The following is a 19,784-nucleotide window of genomic DNA, read 5'->3' as shown; positions in this document are numbered from 1 at the left end:
CCCGCTCTCTCTCTCTATTACACGATGTATGTAAAATATGAACGCTCACCTCTGCAGCCGCCAGAAGAAAACTCAACTCCGTCATCCGGGATGCCGCTGAGCCGATTCCACCTTTGCTGGCATCATATCCGCTGTTTGGAATATTTTTCAATCGTCGGCCCCTTCGCGGTACCTGCTCCGGGTGCTTTTGCCTGTAGTCAGCGATAATACTTTTGACATCCTTGATGACACCCTGTCGTCCGACTTGCAAGTTGTTGCCCTGCTGAAGATGATTGGATCCCGATGGGCTATGGTGCCCGTTTAACAGAGCAACTGCTTGGGCGGACAGTCCTGCCAGAATATTGTTGATGGTGGCTGCATTGGAAACCGTTGCCGTCGGGGCAGCATTCGAGATCGATGTGGCACCGGCGCTAGTGATGGCCGCTGCAGTCAATCCGGCGGACATGGCCAAATTGTTCAAAATTTGCTGATGATTGGAGAGAATCGGCTTGGGAAGAATTTGTCGCTGTATTTGCACCGCGTTGGACTTTTCTTTTGCAACCTCGGATGATTTCATATTTGCGCGTGATTGCAGTATCGTGTTTGTGGAAGTGATCAACGAAGAGGACGTTGACAATGGCACCATGGTTACGGAACTGTTGCTGTGGTTGAACTGGGCAAACAGGCTGTTGTCTTTGCGACTACCGGAAATCGAGTGGTTCGATATGTTAGCATTTTTACTTGTGTTCAAAGTGCTACTGTGCATCGGTGTAACCGAGGCAGGACGAATGTCCACCTCCGGAGGAGGGGTAGGTGGTCGCGGGCCTACAGAAGCAGATCGTACGTTGGTTAGATTCGAGGAATCAAAGTGACTGTACTCGGAAACTTCCCCTAGTTTGGTATCGGTGATGTCCATCACATGTTTCTTCCGGGTCAATCGAAGCAAAATTTCTTCTTTAACTTTCTTCAAATGGATCATGTTGTTCCATTCGTTTTCTTTGGCACGTATCATTTCGTTTAGGGTCCGAATTTCGACCACCAGAGAGTCCGTATGCTTTTGAACATCATCAACTGAGTTATTGGAGGTAGTTTCGATGTACTCCTTCAACAGCCGGTCATGAGTTTGGAAGTTGCATTCCAACTCTCTTTTCAGTTTCTTCGATGGAATAATCGGTTCTTCTTCGAGCTCTTCGTTGTCAACCGAGCGTCGACGCTTCCGTGAAACAGTCTCAATCTCCTTTGACCTTTCTGATGGTTCCTCCTCTTTTTTAGGACTAGACTTGCTTGCACTCAATGAAGGCTTTTCAACCGACTCCTGCTTCTTTTTCAAAGGATGTTCACCAGCTTCTTTCACTTTTATTGACTTATCGCTTTCAGCTTTGATGCTGCTGTTGAGATCACTTTCTAGCTTTGACACATTAGGTTTCTTCGCTGGTTTCTTTACAGGCTGCTCCTGTGAACTTTTTTCCGGTGAGCTATCAATCAGCTCAACCGCATCCGACTCATCTGTCTGACTATGTCTACCGTAATCCTCTCGATCACTCTTATTGGCATCATACGATGAGGATAAATCGACAGCACCCTCCTCATCCTCATCTTCGTCTTCCTCTTCATCATATTGTACCTCGTCATCCGGTTGGCTTCCATCCATGTCCATTTGGAATGCGAGTTCCTCGTTAAAATCAGCCTTCGATCCATTCTGATATTTGACATCTTCGATAATCTCATCGATGTCATTCATCACGTCTTCCATTTCCGATTTCACCGATTTCCGTTCGCGCCTCTCGCTCCGCTCGACATCGGTTGTTTTCACCTTCTCCTCCGGTACCGCTTCCCGGCCAGAATCTTTCGAGTTATCTTTGACAGTCATGTTCTCCTTGTTCTCTTCATTCCTGCGATTTTCGCCGGCTGGCTTTGGTGCATCGGCACTGGATATTTCTTCGACGCTTTTGGACTTTCCTATCGGGTCCGAAATTGTTGTTCCATTGTCTGTCCTTACTTCGGAGGCTGCCTCCGCTGGTGGTTTCGCTACACTACTGATGGCGGACTTTAGGCTGACTATTTTGGCATCCGAGCAGACGAGCACATCGCCGCCCTCCTCCATAACGTGCATACTGCGCTTATTTAGTCTGAAAAGAGACAAAAGAGAAACATATTTGTTAGTGTTTGTTTTTTGCTGGATTTTTCAACGAACGTTGTATAGAGTTTGAACAAATCCACCTGTCAGACAAAATTCTAATTTCCATGACCTTCAATGTTTGTTTTTTTTTTTCGCTCAACAAAGGAAGTCACATACGACTTACTTCCTATGGCAGTGATTCACACGGCAAACTCAATCAACGTGCACGAATGGCCGCATTGTTCCATTAATTATTTAATAAGTATTTTTTGAACTATGACCATCTCTCTTGTTCTCTAAATGCGTGACATTGAACTTCTCGTTTAAAAAAACGTTCAGCTCAAGTTCTAACCTACAGGCGGATGCTGGCATACTAAGAGAGAAAAGTATAAAAATGATCCCACAAGGTTATCCTTGACGGTTATTTTAATAGCCTCACATTATTCTGCACCAGTAACTGGTTGGCGATCGGATCGAAGAGATTGTTTCGTGCAATTATTAGAATAAGACTCATGCAAATCTTGGATGTCTCGATACGATGGTGGACCCTGACTTACTGCATGCAGCTGGCGAGCCAAGAACGTTCTTGCCTTCGACACAGCCTGGTGCACATTCTATGATCTTTTGAGAAACTGTGTCAGAAGGCTAACATGATTGGAACGTCCAAGGTTGCAGCAGCAACAGCAATCAGTTAAGGTGGGTAGACTTAGGCAGCGTCACAGCCCCGAAGCCGAGAGTGCCACATGGCTTTAGCTGCTAAAAAAGGTCACCGCTTGTGCGCACGTTGTAGTGGCTGCCGGCGCAAAGTGCGAATTGTGTACCGACTGCACCAGCCAGCCAGCACCTGCAATGACTCGGTTGCTGTTAGAAGACGAACTCGGTCCCTCTCTGTCGGGCAAAGGCGGAGGAACTTGATTGTGCACGGTTGGACTTTCAAGGATCAGCGTAACATACGCGCTGCTAACTGCCGGCGCCTGTTTTATCCACTCCACCCCTTGGCTGAGAAGATCATTCAACATTGACACTCTGCTGCCGCTGTGGCAACGATTAGACGCACTTGATATGTGTTCAGTGCAAAGCGCTGCTGACAGACTGCAGCCCATGATGGCTTGTACATAGTGCGGTTTTGAAAATGGAATTTACGATTCGAGCGTTACCTCTCTGGTAACATCCCACTGTACAACAAGCAGCTAGGTGCCTGCCTAGGGGTGAGTTCGGGCCTTCAACGAGTATCCTTGTGACTATTCTAGTTGCAAACAATCTAACATATATGATGTGGATACGAATAGAATGCTGTTAACATGGAGCACACATCAAAGGCGGTTAACTGATGCAGGAAGAAGTGATGGGTTAGGATTAGATAGTGCACCTAAAGGTTACTGAGATACGGAAAGCTTTTTGTATTGGAATGTTAGAATAAGATGGTACATCCAAATCGGATACTTGAGACAATTTATCTCTGATGTCATCATGAACGGAATCCATCGATTGGAAATTTACCTTTTTTTTCAAAAGTTTGTGCTCAGTGGAATTATTATAATCTTGGGTTTGAGCTTTTACACATTCAGCTTAAATGATGTAGAGACTCGGAAAAATCTAGGTCCTTTCGTGATTTTTTTGTGTATTTTACTTTAAAAACAAATCGTCGCTGTTGTGCTACCTTATGACAAACGCCATTTTGGGGTAAACTGAGTTAGATATGCCACATTACTAAACTAAAAAATCTCTACAAAATGGCGTTTTCAGCTTGGTTATTGAAATATAGCGAGAAACATGCTGAGCAATTTTTAATATTTTGCTTCAAATGACTGTGTCTGGGAATTGGCTCAAGTCATCTTGATGTATAACATGTTTTTATGTGTAAAACTATCTGGGAAACACAGTGGCATAATCTTTTTCAAAACAAAAATTCACGAATTGTGAGAAAAATGCAATTTAAGTTTTAAACTGGAAATATAGTATATTTGGCAGCACTGTAACCAAAAATAACTATTTTTTCTAGACTCCCTGACTCATTTCCTTCAAAATGCATCTCACCGATTGTTTCTAGACCAAATGAAGCCAAAGATATGAATACAAGTTAATAATTGATGTTTTTTTTCTATGGAAAATTTTCCATGCACGATTATGACACGCCATACAAATTTTGTCATCAATACATACCTATGACACGTGTGAGCGCGACTTTTGTTTACATTTATAGTAAAAACTCGTAACAACCAGATTGATCTGATTTATTTAAAAGTTCTTTCATACTATACAGTGTCGCCCAATACATTAAGACCCACTTATTAAAAATGGAAAATTATTAATCTTTTTGTTGAAATTCAAAAATAGCACATTACCATTTTTGAGATTTTTTGACTACTGTTTTGAATACTGATGATTACGAACTGAATTTACATGAAAAAAGTTCAAATAAATGATATTCAGTATGCAATAAACAACATTTTTTTAAGTATTTTACCTAAATAAAGCATTGTTAATTCAGTGAAACTGGTATTTGTTATTGTTATTTATCAGTGTGCAATCAGGCTGTCTCAACACCTATTTCTGCAACCTATGTGCATTAACTGTACACCTACCGTCTCACCGTTGCACTTGACAGTGTGTCAGTGCTTTATAGTTACACCTGCGACTGCGCACCCGGCTTCCCATGAGCGTTTTGGCGGCTCAGAGGCTGTCCTTCCATGTTGCTCAGGGATACATTGCTCATGTACACATTCATGCATACAGGCATACATAGGGGCTTACATTCACACATACTTTCATACATATATACAAACTATTTGGCACAAGTTTAGAGTGTGTAATGTCGCGTCATCTAGTCTGTCATCCCATGGAAAATCATCCTACCATCGCCTTGGGGTCAACGTCATATTGGCAAATTTCGCATTGAATCCGCTTCTGTCTTCTCCTAATCTCCTTTTTGTTTCCTAGGTCCGAAGCGGATCAATCGACTGTTAATTGAAACGGTAAACATACTAGCAGTATTAGTCCTTACTCGCGAATACTTTTCCTACAACTTTGCTGTTTCATCTCTATCTTATAACATAATTCGATTATCCCTGTTCTAGTCAATAAACGTATTCATTACATTATGGACCAGGCAAACCCTCAATTTTTCTATTATTATTATCCTGAGTAGCTATACCAGTGAAGGCATTTGAAGATTTCGCAAAAAGAATCTCTGCTCATAAAGGCGCCTTGTTCGACTCGAATAGACCACACCGACCCGAAAGGGTTGCTTATCATTTCAGAGAGCCGGTGTGCTATGTCGAATTTAATAATCATAACAACAAGTCCTAAATAATTAACTATCTCTTAGGTGCCAGTCCTGCTCTCCTTTCCTGAACTAGCCTCATACCCACGATCAAAAGAGTCGACAACTAGTAGGATCCACATGTCCCCCACCCAAGCGAATTGATCAACTTGCAAGTAGGAGCACATATCTACCAACCAGCCAAGAAGACTTCCGAATCAATGACAATGGACCATGCCAGTCGAAGGCCACAGGCCCAGCGCCACCCCGTAAAGTTCCTGAAATTAAGAATTTTGTTAGTGCTACTTACAGACTTCATTTTAATGGTAGTCCCATTCTCTCATGTTAAACTCGCCTGCCGCTGCCCATTAGAGTGGGACATGGTTACATGAAAAAAAAAAATAAAATTTGGCTCCGAGTAACTTTTTGGGTTCCATTTAGCTCTCAGAACAACTCTGCAAATTTTTAGCTCGATCGGTGAAACTATATTTTTGCGCCCACGATTTAAAGTTTACATGGGATTTCGTGTGGGGAAATTGTCTTTTGCAAATTAATTCTTCCAAGAGTCGCCCGTTATCTTCTAAAAATAAACAGATGTCTGATTTTTATAGGAATTTTGCCAAGGAAACAAAGTCTAGAAGACTGCAAAACGATCTGATGCTTGTGGAGAAAGTTATTAAGCAAAAACCGATTGATGCCCTGAAGATTGATGAAAATTTCACTTTTCATAGCATCACTGCTTTTGACGGTTTTATTATATACAAAAATTTTAACTTTCTCTTACTATGTACAAAAGAAGCCTCAATTTATCCCTCAAAACCTTGCGAAGTGGCCAAATAATATAGATAAACGATTTAGATACGTTAAGAGATGATTAAAACAAAATTGCGTATAATTGGACAACCAACAGCAGTGGTGCTAGAAACAATGAATATTTTATCAATCGTCAGAGCATCAATCGGTTTCTGCTTAAAACCTTTTTCTCAAGCATCAGATCGTTTTGCGGTTTTCGAGACTTTTTTTCTTTGTTGAATTTTCTATACAAACCACATAACGATTTATTTTTAGGAAGTAATGGGCGGCTCCTGGAGGAATTATTTTGTAAAAGTTAACTTTCCATACAAAATCCCATGTAAACTTTAAACAGTGGGCGCAAAAATATAGTTTCACCGATCGAGCTAAGAATTTGCACAGTTGTTCTAGGACCCAAATGGTACCTAAAAAGTTGCTCGGAGCTGGAATCTATTTTTGTCCCACCCTACTGCCCATCTCCTCCGGCAGTTCGACTCCGTCGGTCGACTGTCTCATAGAAGAGATTTCCTTCATCGAATCAATTGTTAATTCGATGAAACTTGTAAAATCAAAATATTTTAAAGTGATTTGTGTGAGTGGGTCCGGTAGGAATTTTAATTAAACAAATACTTCAAATTTCTTGTACAGTGGAGGCCCGATTTTATCAGCACCCGATTTTATCAGCTTTTTGACCCGATTTTATCCGCTTCATATGAAAATTGATAGTTGGTAGTTTGAAGGGCTCTCGCAGACGAACCAAATTGAATTCGAGCAAATCCTTTCTTGAGCATATTTTTCTTATCTTAGAGATCCGAAATATGCAAAAAAAATTTTTTTCATTTTTTTTTTAAATTTTGCGCTGTCAGACCCGCTTAAGGGAAGTTTAAGCTAAATAATCAGGAAAGGTTATGAGGTTATATCTAGGGACTAAAGAAGAATATTTTAAGAGCATCGTTTTCTTAAAAAGAAAGAAAAATATATGTCCCGATTTTATCAATGTCCCGGTTTTATCAGCTTCAAATTCACCAAGGGGCTGATAAAAACGGGTCTTTACTGTATTTGCTTTTATTTTCAAAACTCAGTTTGGGCATAATTTTTTTCGAGAGTTGTCCTACTACAACTGTAGAGCTGGGTTCTCGTAAGGGCTCTCCGCCAGAATCACTCATTACAATTGCACTACCGTTATAAGCATAATTGTCCCATGTTCATAGGGAATCCCATAGAACATGGGACAATTATGCGTATTACGGTAGTGCAGACGAGACGAGAAATGTCACCTACTAAAACACTGCCAATATTACTCTTGGTTATATTCCAAAAGCCTGGAGACAGGTACGCGTAACATTTATTCTAAAGGCTGGAAAAAGGGACAAAAGACCCCCAAAGCTTTTCGTCCAATTAGCATATCGTCAATGTTGTTTAAAACAATGGAAAAAATCTTAAATGACTTTATAAACTCTACGTGTCTCAAGCGATACCCTCTACGCAAAATCCAATTCGCTTACCGAAGTGGGAAATAAACTGTAACAATAGTAAACAAAATCGAAAAATCATTTTAATTCAAGGAGATATGTTATTCCTCATATAGCTCCATGCGGACAGCTATGGAAAATAGAAATCTAGATAAATGTTGTATTGATTGGATTGAGGAAATGCTTACTACCAAACAGATCTCAGCTGATTTGGAAGGGGAATGGTTAGTAATCAGATCACAGAAAGACTATCCTCGGGGAGAAATTTTATCGTCCTTATTGTGGTCCTATGTAAACCGTCTAGGTCTCGATTTCGAGGTAATTAGTTCTGCTGATGACATACGAAAGCACAATTTTCAGCCGACTACAAGCGGCACAATTATTGTTTTTTGAGGGTTGTTCTACTGAAGCTGTAGAGTTAAGGTTTCGCAAGAGCTCCCCGTCAGAATCACTCACTACAATCGTGGACGAGACGGGAAATGTCACCCACACTGCTTAAGGCCAATTGCAGCGGGTCGTGATTCTGAATGTGATATTTATTGTACGGCTCAGATATGTGCGAATGTAGGGACTTTACGATCACATGTACCATCGCGAAGGGCTCGAGCGTTTGTGCGTTAACGTGCTCGATCGTATGGGTGTTTGTATGTCGCGTTAGCTAGCGGGTATGTAGCCTTACGTGTATAAATTCGATTTTATAACCGTATGTCCATTCGCATACTCTTGTGTGTTCTTAGATGATCGCGCGGATCGTGAATCTTCGTGAATTTTCGGTGTATGGTTCGGATTCTAAAAGATAATGAGTTCTTCCATGTCACCTACGTTCCCGGTCATGTCACCGTGGAACGTATTTTCTAGTGGATATGAGCGTCATTTTTTTACTGGTCCAACTGAAGGCATGGGCCTAGGCTACTAGGGCCGAGAGTGCGGACTTTCGGACGTAACCAATTCATGATTGCGCGAACACGGGGCGTCGTAGGTTCACTGTTCGGACTGCGTTTGTAAATTTATATGTTCATTTTTGAAAGATCGTGACCGGAGGTGTGCGTGGATGATCGCGAAGGTGTTTTTGTATGCTAACGTTTTTGTCGCTTGCGGTAACGTGTATGTAACTTCACGTGCATAAGTTCCCCATATCCTCATGACAGTTCCCGGTCATGTCGCCATGGAATGTTTTGTCTAGTGAATATGAGTATCATATTTTTGATTGGTCCAACTGAAGGCGCAAGCCAAGGATGCTAAAACCGAAGGGAGAGATTGCCGGATGTGTCCGAAGCATTATACGTTTGTAGGTTCCCGCCTGAGACCGTGTTGATAAGTTTAGTGCTAAAACATTCACTTAACCATCGGGGTATTTTCATGTTTGCGATACCGCGGGCTTTGGTGTGTGTAGATGATCGCTAAGGTCTTAAGCGTTTGTACGTTAACGTGCTGAATGCTAGCAGAGTGATGTACCCCATATCACTAAAGTTCCCGGTCATGTCGCCATGGAACGTGCTGTTCAGTGGATAGGAGCGTCATTTTTTCGATTGATCCAACTGAAAACTGGCCGAAGGTAACGAACTTTCGGACGTGACTGTATAAGTGCTAAAACGTTCAATCAATCAGGGTATTTTCATGTTTGCGAGATCGCGGGCTTAGTTGTGCGTGGACGAAGTTCAAGCGTTTGTTTGTTAACGTGCAGGTCGCGTCTGCTAGCATGTATGCAACTGCGCGTGGATAAATTCGATTTTATAATGCCATGGCCATTCGCATATTCGCGTGTTTTTGAATGATCGCGCAGACCGCAAATCTGATGCTTAATTTTCAGATACTAGAAGAAAGTTCCCCCATATCACCAGAGTTTCCGGTCATGTCGCCATTGAACGTGTTGTTTAGTAAATATCAGCGACATTTTTAATTGGACCAACTGAAGGCTAGTCTAGGCTGCTAGAACCGGATGTGACCGATTCATGATCGCACGAGCGGTGGGTTAATGCTTGAGAACTAATTTATAGGTGTTATTCAATTAATTCATAGGTGTTATTCAATTACCGCGTTTGTGAGCAGAGTTGTGTTATCGCGAAGGCCACGAACGTTTGTACGTTTGGAACGGGAGCGACTGTGAGTGTATGAGAGAATACGCAATTGATTGTGTCAGTGAGTATTAGTATGAATCTAACTTTTTTTCGCGAGTTGTCCTACTGGAGCTGTAGAGGAAGGGCTCCCCGTCAGAATCACACACTACAATTGCAGACGAGACAGGCAATGGCGCCCACTAAACCACTGCTTTAGGCCAATTGCAGCGGGCCGTGATTCTGAATGTGATTGTCATTGTACGGTTCAAGTATGTGCGAGCGTAAGGACTTCGCGATCGTGTGTATCATCGCGAAAGGCTCGAGTTTTTGCACGTTAACGTGTTCGATCGCGTGTGCGTTTGTATGTCACGTATATGTTACATACACATTAGCACTAACGTGTATGTAACTTCGCGTGTATAAATTCTTTATTAAAACCGTTTGCCTTTCGCATACTCACGTGTGTTCTAGAATGATCGCGCGTGGACCGTGAATCTGATACTTAATTTTTCGTGTACGGTATAAATTCTAGAACAAAGTGGGTTCTTTCGTATCACTAGAGTTCCCGGTCATGTCGCCATGGAACGTGTTGTCTAGTGGATATGAGCTTTATTTTTTGATTGGTATAACTCAATGTATGGACCTAAGTTGCTAGAATGGAGGGTAAAGATTTCCGAACGTGACCGATTCATGATCGTGCGCGTTTGCGGGTTCGCGTTTGAGACCGCGTTTGTAACCTAGTAGCTACTAAAACGTTCACATTGTTACCGGAGTGTTATAAAGTTTGCGCGATCACGAACGTAGGTGTGCGTAGATGATCGCGAAGAGCTTAAGCCTTCGTATGTTGACGTGTCTGTCGCGTGTGCTCGTGTGTATGTGACTTCGCGTGAATAAATTTGATTTTGTAACCATGTTCACACATTCGCGTGTGTTCTTGGATCGCCACGCGGACCGTCATTCTGATATTTAGTTTTTGGTGTACGGATCATATTCTGACAGTGAGTGAGTTACTCCATATCACTAGAGTTCCCGGTCATGTCGCCGTGGAACGTGTTGTCTAGTGTATATGAGAGCTTTCTTTTTAATTGATTCAATTGAAGGCATGGATTTAGACTTCTGGAATCGAGCATAGAGACTTGCGGACGTGACCGATTCATGATCGCGCGAGTGCGGGGGACTGTAGGTTCACGCTTGAGATCGCGTTTGAATGTTTATAAGTTCTGAGACATTCATATTATCACTGGGATGTTATTATGTATGCGAGAGCGCGGGTGTAGGTTGCGTGGATGATCGCAATGGGCTCAAGCATTTGTATGTTTGCTTTTTTGTGTGTATATGACTTAAATTAGATTTTTATGTCGCCATGGAACGTGTAGTTTAGTGGATATGAGCATCATCTTTTTGATTACGCTACTAGGACCGAGAATAGGACTTTCTGGACGTCGGTGTGGTTGTGCGTGGATGATCGCGAAGGACTCGAGCGTTTGTATGATGATGTATTTGTCGCGTGTGTTAGCATGTATGTAACTTCGCGTGTGTCCATTCGCATGTGGACGTCTTGTCTAGTTTTTATTTCAATTGGTCCAACTGAAGGCATGAGTTTGGGCTACTAGGATCAAGGGTAGTGACTTCAGGATGTGACCGATTTATGATTGAGCGAGTGGTGGGTTGTTGCTTGAGACCGCGTTAGTAAATTTTTAGGTGCAAATGTTCACTTAATTACCGCGGTGTTTGAATGTTGGCGAGATCGCGGGCGTTCGCATTTGTGACCAGGTTTGTGTTATCGCGAAGGCCACGTTTGTACGTTTGGAATGAGAGATTATCTGTGTATATGAGAGAATAAGCAATTCGTGTTAGTGAATGTTAGCATGGATCTAATTTCAAATATAGCAATTAAAGAAGGGTGCCTCCAGAGAGAACTTGGCCCTTAACCCACATTGTATATTATTTGACCATGGCAGTGGATAATAAAGGTGGCTAAGTTAAGTACTAAAATTGATCACAATGTAGCTTAACTAAAAAGAAAATAATCGTATTCCAAGTTTCTTTGATATAATCACTATAATACTGCTTTGGTGGAAAAGCCCCTGGACCACGTCAAGGTACAGTATCACGCCGACGAGAGAGTTTTCCAGTCTACTAGTTAGGAAGATAAATCTTTTTTGTCTATCTCCAGCGAAGTCTCTTTTTAGCGGAGAATTTAGTTTTTTATGTGTTACAAGCAAGCCCTTAAAGGATATAAGAAATAACATTCCGCCAAACAGTTCGAAAAGTGATTTTTTTCAATTGAGATATGGACGCTTTAGAAAGCGGTTTCTGCGAAGAGTTTTTGTTTTTGAAGTCCATAAAGAGTGAATCGGCTGTACCTCTAAATTTGAATCTGATAAAAAAATCCAAAATATTTTTCCAAATATATATTATACGTTAGAAAACCACGGAGGAAATTTCGAAACTATCCATTTTTTAAAAAAATGGCAAGCATTTGATCGAAAAGTTAATTTTTCGCGTAAAAATTTCATATTAAATTAGTATAACTATATGAATTATTAAAATATGGATAAAACTTACCCTAAACATTTTTCAGTTGGCCGAGACGTCTCCGTAAGCAGTGGTTAACGACCGATACGAGATTGTTTCTGATTTCGAGGCCTACGTTTAATTACCCTGGAGGGTTGGAGAGAGGTTTTTGGCTGATTGCAACAAAATCAATTTTTCAAAAGTGGTTGACGCTTTACTCGTTTTCATACTTCCCTTTAAAATTGTTTTCAGTAATTACAAAAAAAATGCATAGATTTTCTAAATGTAGCCAGAACAGATTGGCCGTTGCCAAAGATAATCATAGATTCAGAACCTAGAAAATGTGAGATACATCTGTCTGAAATCTGTCTGTTCGTGAGAAGCAAAAATCACTCCATATTGTTTTAATTAATTCAGTTGGTCAGAAGCCAAGTATTTTGGATTCACGAACCAATCATCTTTACAGGATGAGCTCATCTGGTTTCCAGAAATTCGGGAGTCATTTTCGAGAGTATTTTTTTTGGTACGGGAGCTACTAATTGTGAAATTGAATATAACGTTAGAAATGTAAATAAGCTTCATCAGAAGATTGCTTATAATCGTAAATGAAGATTTGCCTTCGGAACACTCATTCCGGAATAGATTCGCGTGCCGCCGTGAGTGAATGTTCGGGGTCAAGTCATCAAATAGTTCCATAACGATAAAAAGCAATCGATCGAATCAATTCTAAGAATGATCGTTCTCATATTGATAACATTTTGTTGCAAATAGCATATCAGTACTGACCGTGCCCTCGGAAATCCGAATTTCAGAGAACCAAACGAATTGGTTCGGTTTAGCAGCATCCATAAGGTAGATGAGTTGATACACCCAAAACACCAACAAATGCCCAAATAGGATCGAAACTGTCATAGTTATGTGCATTTTAATTTTCCGGGTATCCGGATACCCTGTCGTCGTGCTAAAGGTGCTTTTTTGTCGGACACTTAACGGTCAAGAACGCCTATGCGTTTTAGTCAACTAAAAGTTTTCCGGACCGGGGCGAGCTCCAACAGAGACAACCTCTGCTGGGTGCAGTACTGCAGTGGACGCAGTGTACATGTAAATCTCATATTCAGATTAACGCTCACCGTCGCATCCTTGAATCTCCACGGCCATCTGAACCGATATGAAAAAATGCCGCAAATGTAGGTCATCGCTTGGCGCATCTCTTGTTACTTCGTAGTCCGGACGATCAGCAACGATGGTGGCACTGGTGGTGCAGGTGGTAGCGGCGGCGGCGGCGGTGTCGACGACGACGATGGCGGTGTACTATTTATTTACAGTCGCTGAACCATCCACGCTAAGCGTGTCATTGGCGATCAATGAAGGCCAAGAAGTTTCTACTGTGCAGTTCACCCTACACCTATCGCAAGCACCGCACCACCGGTTTTGCCATTTGCATCTTCGCCTTACGCGCCTGATTGTGAGGTTAGCGTTTAGTCAAGCCGCCAGTATATATTATACACACACTCATCGGTCTGACTCCACGCTCAGTAAGTGCCGGTCTGTCATTGAGGGTAGACCACGCTGCATTGCTGGTGCGATGGAGGAAACAATGAAACGCGCCGAACGACGAAACTCTGCCAAACTCACATACGTCACTTGGTTTTCAATATTCGAGACTTTTTGTCAACAAGCCAGCCAATAAACACAGAGCAGACTGACGGTGACTCGGATTCAGTCCGCGTGTAGGCCTTGAAGAAGTTTTCTTTTTAGCATATGTCCGCTATCGTTTTCTCACTCACTGCTCACGGTGGAGGTAATGACCATGGGGAAATGTAGGTACTAAATAATTTAAGGGATATGACGCTGTTAGAGTGGACTTCACTAATCCTCTTCCGTGGCTTCAACTTGAAACTACAAAAGACACGCTTGCTAATACCTAGCAGTGCAGTACAAAAGGTGTGAAACATTTGCATGTTCCGATTCTACCCTCCTGTTTATGTGTTAAAAGCCGGCAACGACTTAGGAATATAGGTTAGTTCAACTTTAGGTCCGCAGCCTTGACACGCGGGTTATTACTGGCATTGCGGGCTGTTACGCCCGCCAGTAGCGTGGTGTGGTGTGTGATTTGACTTTGCGTTGTTGAAACTTGATTGCTTTTTTGTCTCCATTGGGATGTTCACTCGCTCACTCATTTGCTATCACTTGACTTGGTGGTTTTGTATTGGGCATACACCCGCTTGCGGTCATCAAGGTGGAGGGAATGATTAGTACGGTGTTAGTGGTAAATGACTTGGCGTCTCCTTTGTCAGTATGCGGAATTGGTCAGCAAGTTTGAAAAATCTGCTAGAAGATTTTTCTACAATGCTATATGTATTTCTCCCTAAGGAGAACAATTTACGTGGAAACCAATTTTCTAACTTTTACGAGTTAACGGCACAAAACCTATATATAAATTTGTTATGGAATGACAAGCGCCATTTAGCACATTTCGAGAAAAACGATTTTTAAAGTTTGAGATTGAATATCTTGAAATTTATAAATGGTATAAACATTCCAAAGAAGACAATTAATGCTTCTATCTATTCTTCATCAATCTCTCAAATATTACGAAGATCGCTTGACTATGTTGCGAGTTTTTACTATGAATGTAAACAAAAGTCGCACTCACACGTGTCATAGGCGTGTATTGATGACAAAATTTGTATAACGTGTCATAATCGTGCATGAAAAATTTTTCATAGAAAAAAAATCATCAATTTTTAACTTTTATTCATATCTTTGCGTTCATATGGGCTATAAACAATCGGTGAAATGCATTTTGAAGGGAATGAGTCAGGGCATCTAGAAAAAATAGATATTTTTAGTTACAGTGTTGCCAAATATCCTTTATTTCCAATTTAAAACTAAAACTGTGTTTTTCTCACAACTCGTGTAATTTTCTTTTGAAATTGTTTATGTCATTGTGTTCCTCAGACATTTTCACGCATAAAAACATCTAAAACTTCAATATAATTGAGCAAATCCCTAGATACAGTGATTTTAAGCAAAAAACTCACAATTTCTCATGACGTTTCTCGCGATATCTAAGTAACCAAGTAGAATTTCAAAATTCTGAAAACGCCACTTTGTAGAGATTTTTCAAACAAGTAATGTGGCATATCTAACTCAGTTTACCCCAAAATGGTGTTTGTCATAAGATAGCACAACAGCGACGATATGTTTAATTGAATCAAACGGCAGGTGAACGATTTTATTATTCCTTGCTACTTCATTCCGGCGAAACACGGTATTTCAAAAACAATACGATATAAAGAAAAGCTATTACTATTAGGGTATCGAGACATGTGTCGATATATTTATGTAATTATGTATAAATTTTGGTATTATTATTGACAATTATGTATTGGCTTTTATCTCGGCGGACGACTGATTCTTATGTTGTCATTATTCGTGGCACATTTTAAACGGTAATTACTAGAACACAATTGAAAACAATAAGAACGAAAGGAATTAACTCGTCACCTTTAACGCCAATAATCAAGCTACAATATTTTTGTACTCATGAAGAAATATAGGTAACGTAACAGTGGTATAGTGCATGTACTACTCCAAATTATATGCAAGTACTCAATACAATAAGAATAATTAATATAATTTATTGATGATTCAATGGACTAAAAGTAAATGGCTGCTGAAAATTGGTAACTGGTTCTGAATTCTTCTTGCGACTTGTTAATTCTCAACCCTCATACATAACCCAAAAGTCATCATTCACTCAGACAAGACCATGCGTATTCCCTACGCGATATAAATACCCTGTGGATGAGTTTCTTAGTTGGTCAATTAAACACTAAACAAGAAAAAGAAATTAGTTTGCTCAGTCTAAAGAAATGTCACTTCAATTGGCATCAACCGGCGGATACGTGTTGCCTTACAATGCCATAAATTCTAAGAACATTTAATATTACAAACGACAAAACATGTGCAAACAAACAATTCAGAATATAGCGAAATGAAGAATGCCTAATTATTTGCCTTAAAATCAGATCGGACAAGATTGGTTGCTTAACCGAGGTGGTTCATTTTTAAAGACAGCAGTGCTGATTAAGCACTTTATAAATATATGTGATAAGGGACGCGGACAAAAATAGTTGACCACCGCCTTTGAGGGTAAAGTTGTGTATTTTAGCGAGTTACTAATTTTGAGGGTAATGTGAACTTTTGTGATCTGGAAACATGTTTTTAGGCTCCTCAACCACATAAAAAATAGATAGATTTTCGTCAAGTTTAACAATAAGTTTGGCAGTAGAGTGCATGCAATTCATAACGAGTAAAGGTGCTTTAACCTAGGCTTATTAGCCAGGGCAAGGTGTAAATAAATCTGTCCCATCGCAAAAGACCAAAGGAGTGACATTAACCTTCTTAGCCCTCACTCCCAACGATTTATTGTATACCCCTTAATGAAACGTTCGGTACGGTTGTCCTCGTTTCTTCCTCTATTAAGATTAAAAACCTGTTTTAATCCACCTAGAGGTGCAATTGTGCCTTTCTCATTTCTCCAAACTATAATTTAATAGCTGGTTCGTACAATATAACATTATGGAAATGTCTTTCATTCTTATTACACTTGTTAAGCATATATAAGAGCACCTTTTTGCATTCATCGCGGTATCGGTTTGAATCGGAGTTTTCTATGCGATCGCACTCCACAACCCGTAACTTCGGAGCTGGAAGTCGAATGGAGATGGAATTTAATATCAGTTTCCGGGGACGCAACACCTTTCATTTGAGACTAAGTTGATCAAATCGTTCTAGCCATTTTCGAGAAACCAATATAACCGTTATTCTGAATTTGGATTCTTCCGGATCCGTCGATGGTGGCCAGTGTGGCCAAAGAGACTTTGAATGACTGTTGGTGACCTAGTTCTACAAATTCAACAGTTATGTTTATATTTTGGAAAAAAATTCACCTTTTTAGATTCATCGCAGAATTCGTTAGAATCGGGATTTGCTGCGTGATCGCGCGTATCACCCTGTAATTCAGGAGCCAGAACTCGGATCCACACAAAATTCAACAGCAGCTGATGGACCTTTCATTTAAAATCAAGTTTGTCAAAATCGGTTCAGAAAATTCCGAGAAACCGATGTGGACAAATCAACAAATTTTGTTTTGTAACCATACTCTTCAACTCGTAATCCGAAACAAGATGTCGGTTGAAAATGAAATTCAATAGCAACCTATGGGAATATTATACCTTTCATTTGAATCTTAGTTTGTAAAAATCGGTTCAGCCATCTCCGAGAAACCGATATGGACATTTTGTTAACAAATCCGCACATACACACACATACATACATACATAAATACATATATACATACATACATACATACATACATACATATATACATACATACATACATACATACATACATACATACATACATACATACATATATACATACATACATACATACATACATACATACATACATACATATATACATACATACATACACACATACATATACACATACATACACACAGATATTTTGCGATCTCGGCGAATTGAGTCGAATGTTATATGAGACTCGCCCCTCCGGGCCTCGGTTAGAAAGTCGGTTTTTGGAGCAATTGCATAACCTTTCTATATGAGAATGGCAAAAGAATAATATTTAATTAGCTTAATCAGCATGAGTTCAATGTTATCTTCATGTGATTATATTTTGAAATGTTGGTGGAATGGGTTTGAAAGTGGAGGGAATGGGGGGTTAGTGGGAGTGGAGGATGAGTCAGAAATCCTTCATCTTATTTCGGTATACGGGGTGGATGAAGGAAATGCGGGCATGAGGGTGGTCCAAGGGGAGGGGAGTGATGAAGGAGGGAGGTGTAAGGGCAAGGCGGGGGGGAGGGGCGGCGACGCAATACTCAACTGCATATTTTGCCTTACATTTGAGACTTGGTTTGAGAAAATCGGTTCAGTCATCACCGAAGAACCGATGTGACATTAATTCAATATTAATTCGTCAAAAGGGCGAAAGTGTTTTTTGTAAACAAACTTGTTTCGCTCATTAGTCTGCTACAGAGTGGAATTTCATGACAAATATGCGTTAATGTAAATTTTTACCCTTCGTAGAAGCAATTTCAATTGTTTTCTGCTTTGAAATTATAGTAAATTAAGAGAAACCGTCAAAATAAAAGTTTGTTTACAAATCTTATTCGCCCTTTTGAAAATTTAATATGGAATTGTGGAATATGCCCGGAATTCCAGACTTCCGGAATCGTCGATAGTGGACAATATATTCATAGAATGTTTGATTGGCAATCAGTGATCTAGATCTGCGATTAGAAGTAATTTGGTGACCATTTCAATAGTTTTTAGCCTCTGAGGTATTACGATTGTACCGAATTATATGGGAAATTCCAGTGTATCCTTCCTAACACCCCTGTAACTCCGGAAGCAAGAGTCAGAACCGAATGAAATTCAGCAGCAGTCAATGATATTACTGTATCTTTCATTTGAAATCAAGTTTGTAAAAATCGGTAGAGAATTCGTTGGGGAATGGGTGTGATATTAGCCTAGGAACTTGACGAGTTCCCCGGGGGTGTCATGAACCGTCATAGGTGGCCAATGTGGTCAAAGCTGCTTTAATTGTTCATTGGTGATCCAGACCCGCAAACAAGAGTAATGTTACATCAATCTTAATATGTTTTACATCATTTTAACATCATGGTGGTACCAGTTTATATGGGAATTTGCTGTGTGACCGCACTCTTCAACCCGTAATTCCGGAACCGGAAGTCGGATCGACTGAAAATTCAATAGCAGCTTATGGGAGCGTTATACCTTTCAGATGAAACTAGGATTGCGAAAATCGGTTCAGCCATCTCTGAGAAAATTATGTGAGTTTAAATGACACACACATACACACACACATACATTTGCCGATCTCGACGAACTGAATCGAATGATGTATGACACTCGGCCCTCCGGGCCTCGGTTAAAAAGTCGATTTTTACAGTGATTGCATAGCCTTTCTTTATATGAGAAAGGCAAAAAGATTTGCTAATTAAATTATTCATTAAATGAATAATTTAATTACCATATAAATTTGAATCGTCTTCAAACCCAACTCTGCACAGTAGGCCTGGCTGTTTTAAGATTTGCGACATATGAAAATATGCTTCAAATATTAATATTGACAAGAAAAACACTAAAGAATAACTGTAGTGTTTTCCAGGATGATTTTCAATACTGGCTGTGTAAGGGTTAGAATAGAATAGAATAGAAAAGAATAGAATAGAAGAGAATAGAATAGAATAGAATAGAATACAATAGAATAGAATAGAATAGAATAGAATAGAATAGAATAGAATAGAATAGAAGAGAATAGAATAGAATAGAATAGAATAGAATAGAATAGAATAGAATAGAATAGAATAGAATAGAATAGAATAGAATAGAATAGAATAGAATAGAATAGAATAGAATAGAATAGAATAGAATAGAATAGAATAGAATAGAATAGAATAGAATAGAATAGAATAGAATAGAATAGAATAGAATAGAATAGAATAGAATAGAATAGAATAGAATAG

The 19,784-nt window shown here is 40.1% G+C and overlaps 1 protein-coding gene across 7 annotated transcripts in view; it reads right to left on the bottom strand.

Moving 5' to 3' along the window:
• The window catches only part of LOC131688890 (uncharacterized protein DDB_G0283697-like), a 157,290-nt gene that overhangs the window by 17,834 nt on the left and 119,672 nt on the right, over positions 1-19,784 (bottom strand). For all 7 annotated transcript variants that reach the window (XM_058973492.1, XM_058973491.1, XM_058973493.1 and 4 more), the window contains exon 4: positions 50-2,108. In XM_058973492.1, coding sequence (XP_058829475.1) covers positions 50-2,108 — 2,059 coding nt within the window. The remainder of the gene's footprint in view (positions 1-49; positions 2,109-19,784) is intronic.

Source organism: Topomyia yanbarensis, chromosome 3 (genome assembly GCF_030247195.1).
Source record: "Topomyia yanbarensis strain Yona2022 chromosome 3, ASM3024719v1, whole genome shotgun sequence".
Lineage (NCBI taxonomy): Eukaryota > Metazoa > Arthropoda > Insecta > Diptera > Culicidae > Topomyia > Topomyia yanbarensis.
Note: the sequence above shows the minus strand (reverse complement) of the source record. Positions and strands in the feature narration are given on the sequence as shown.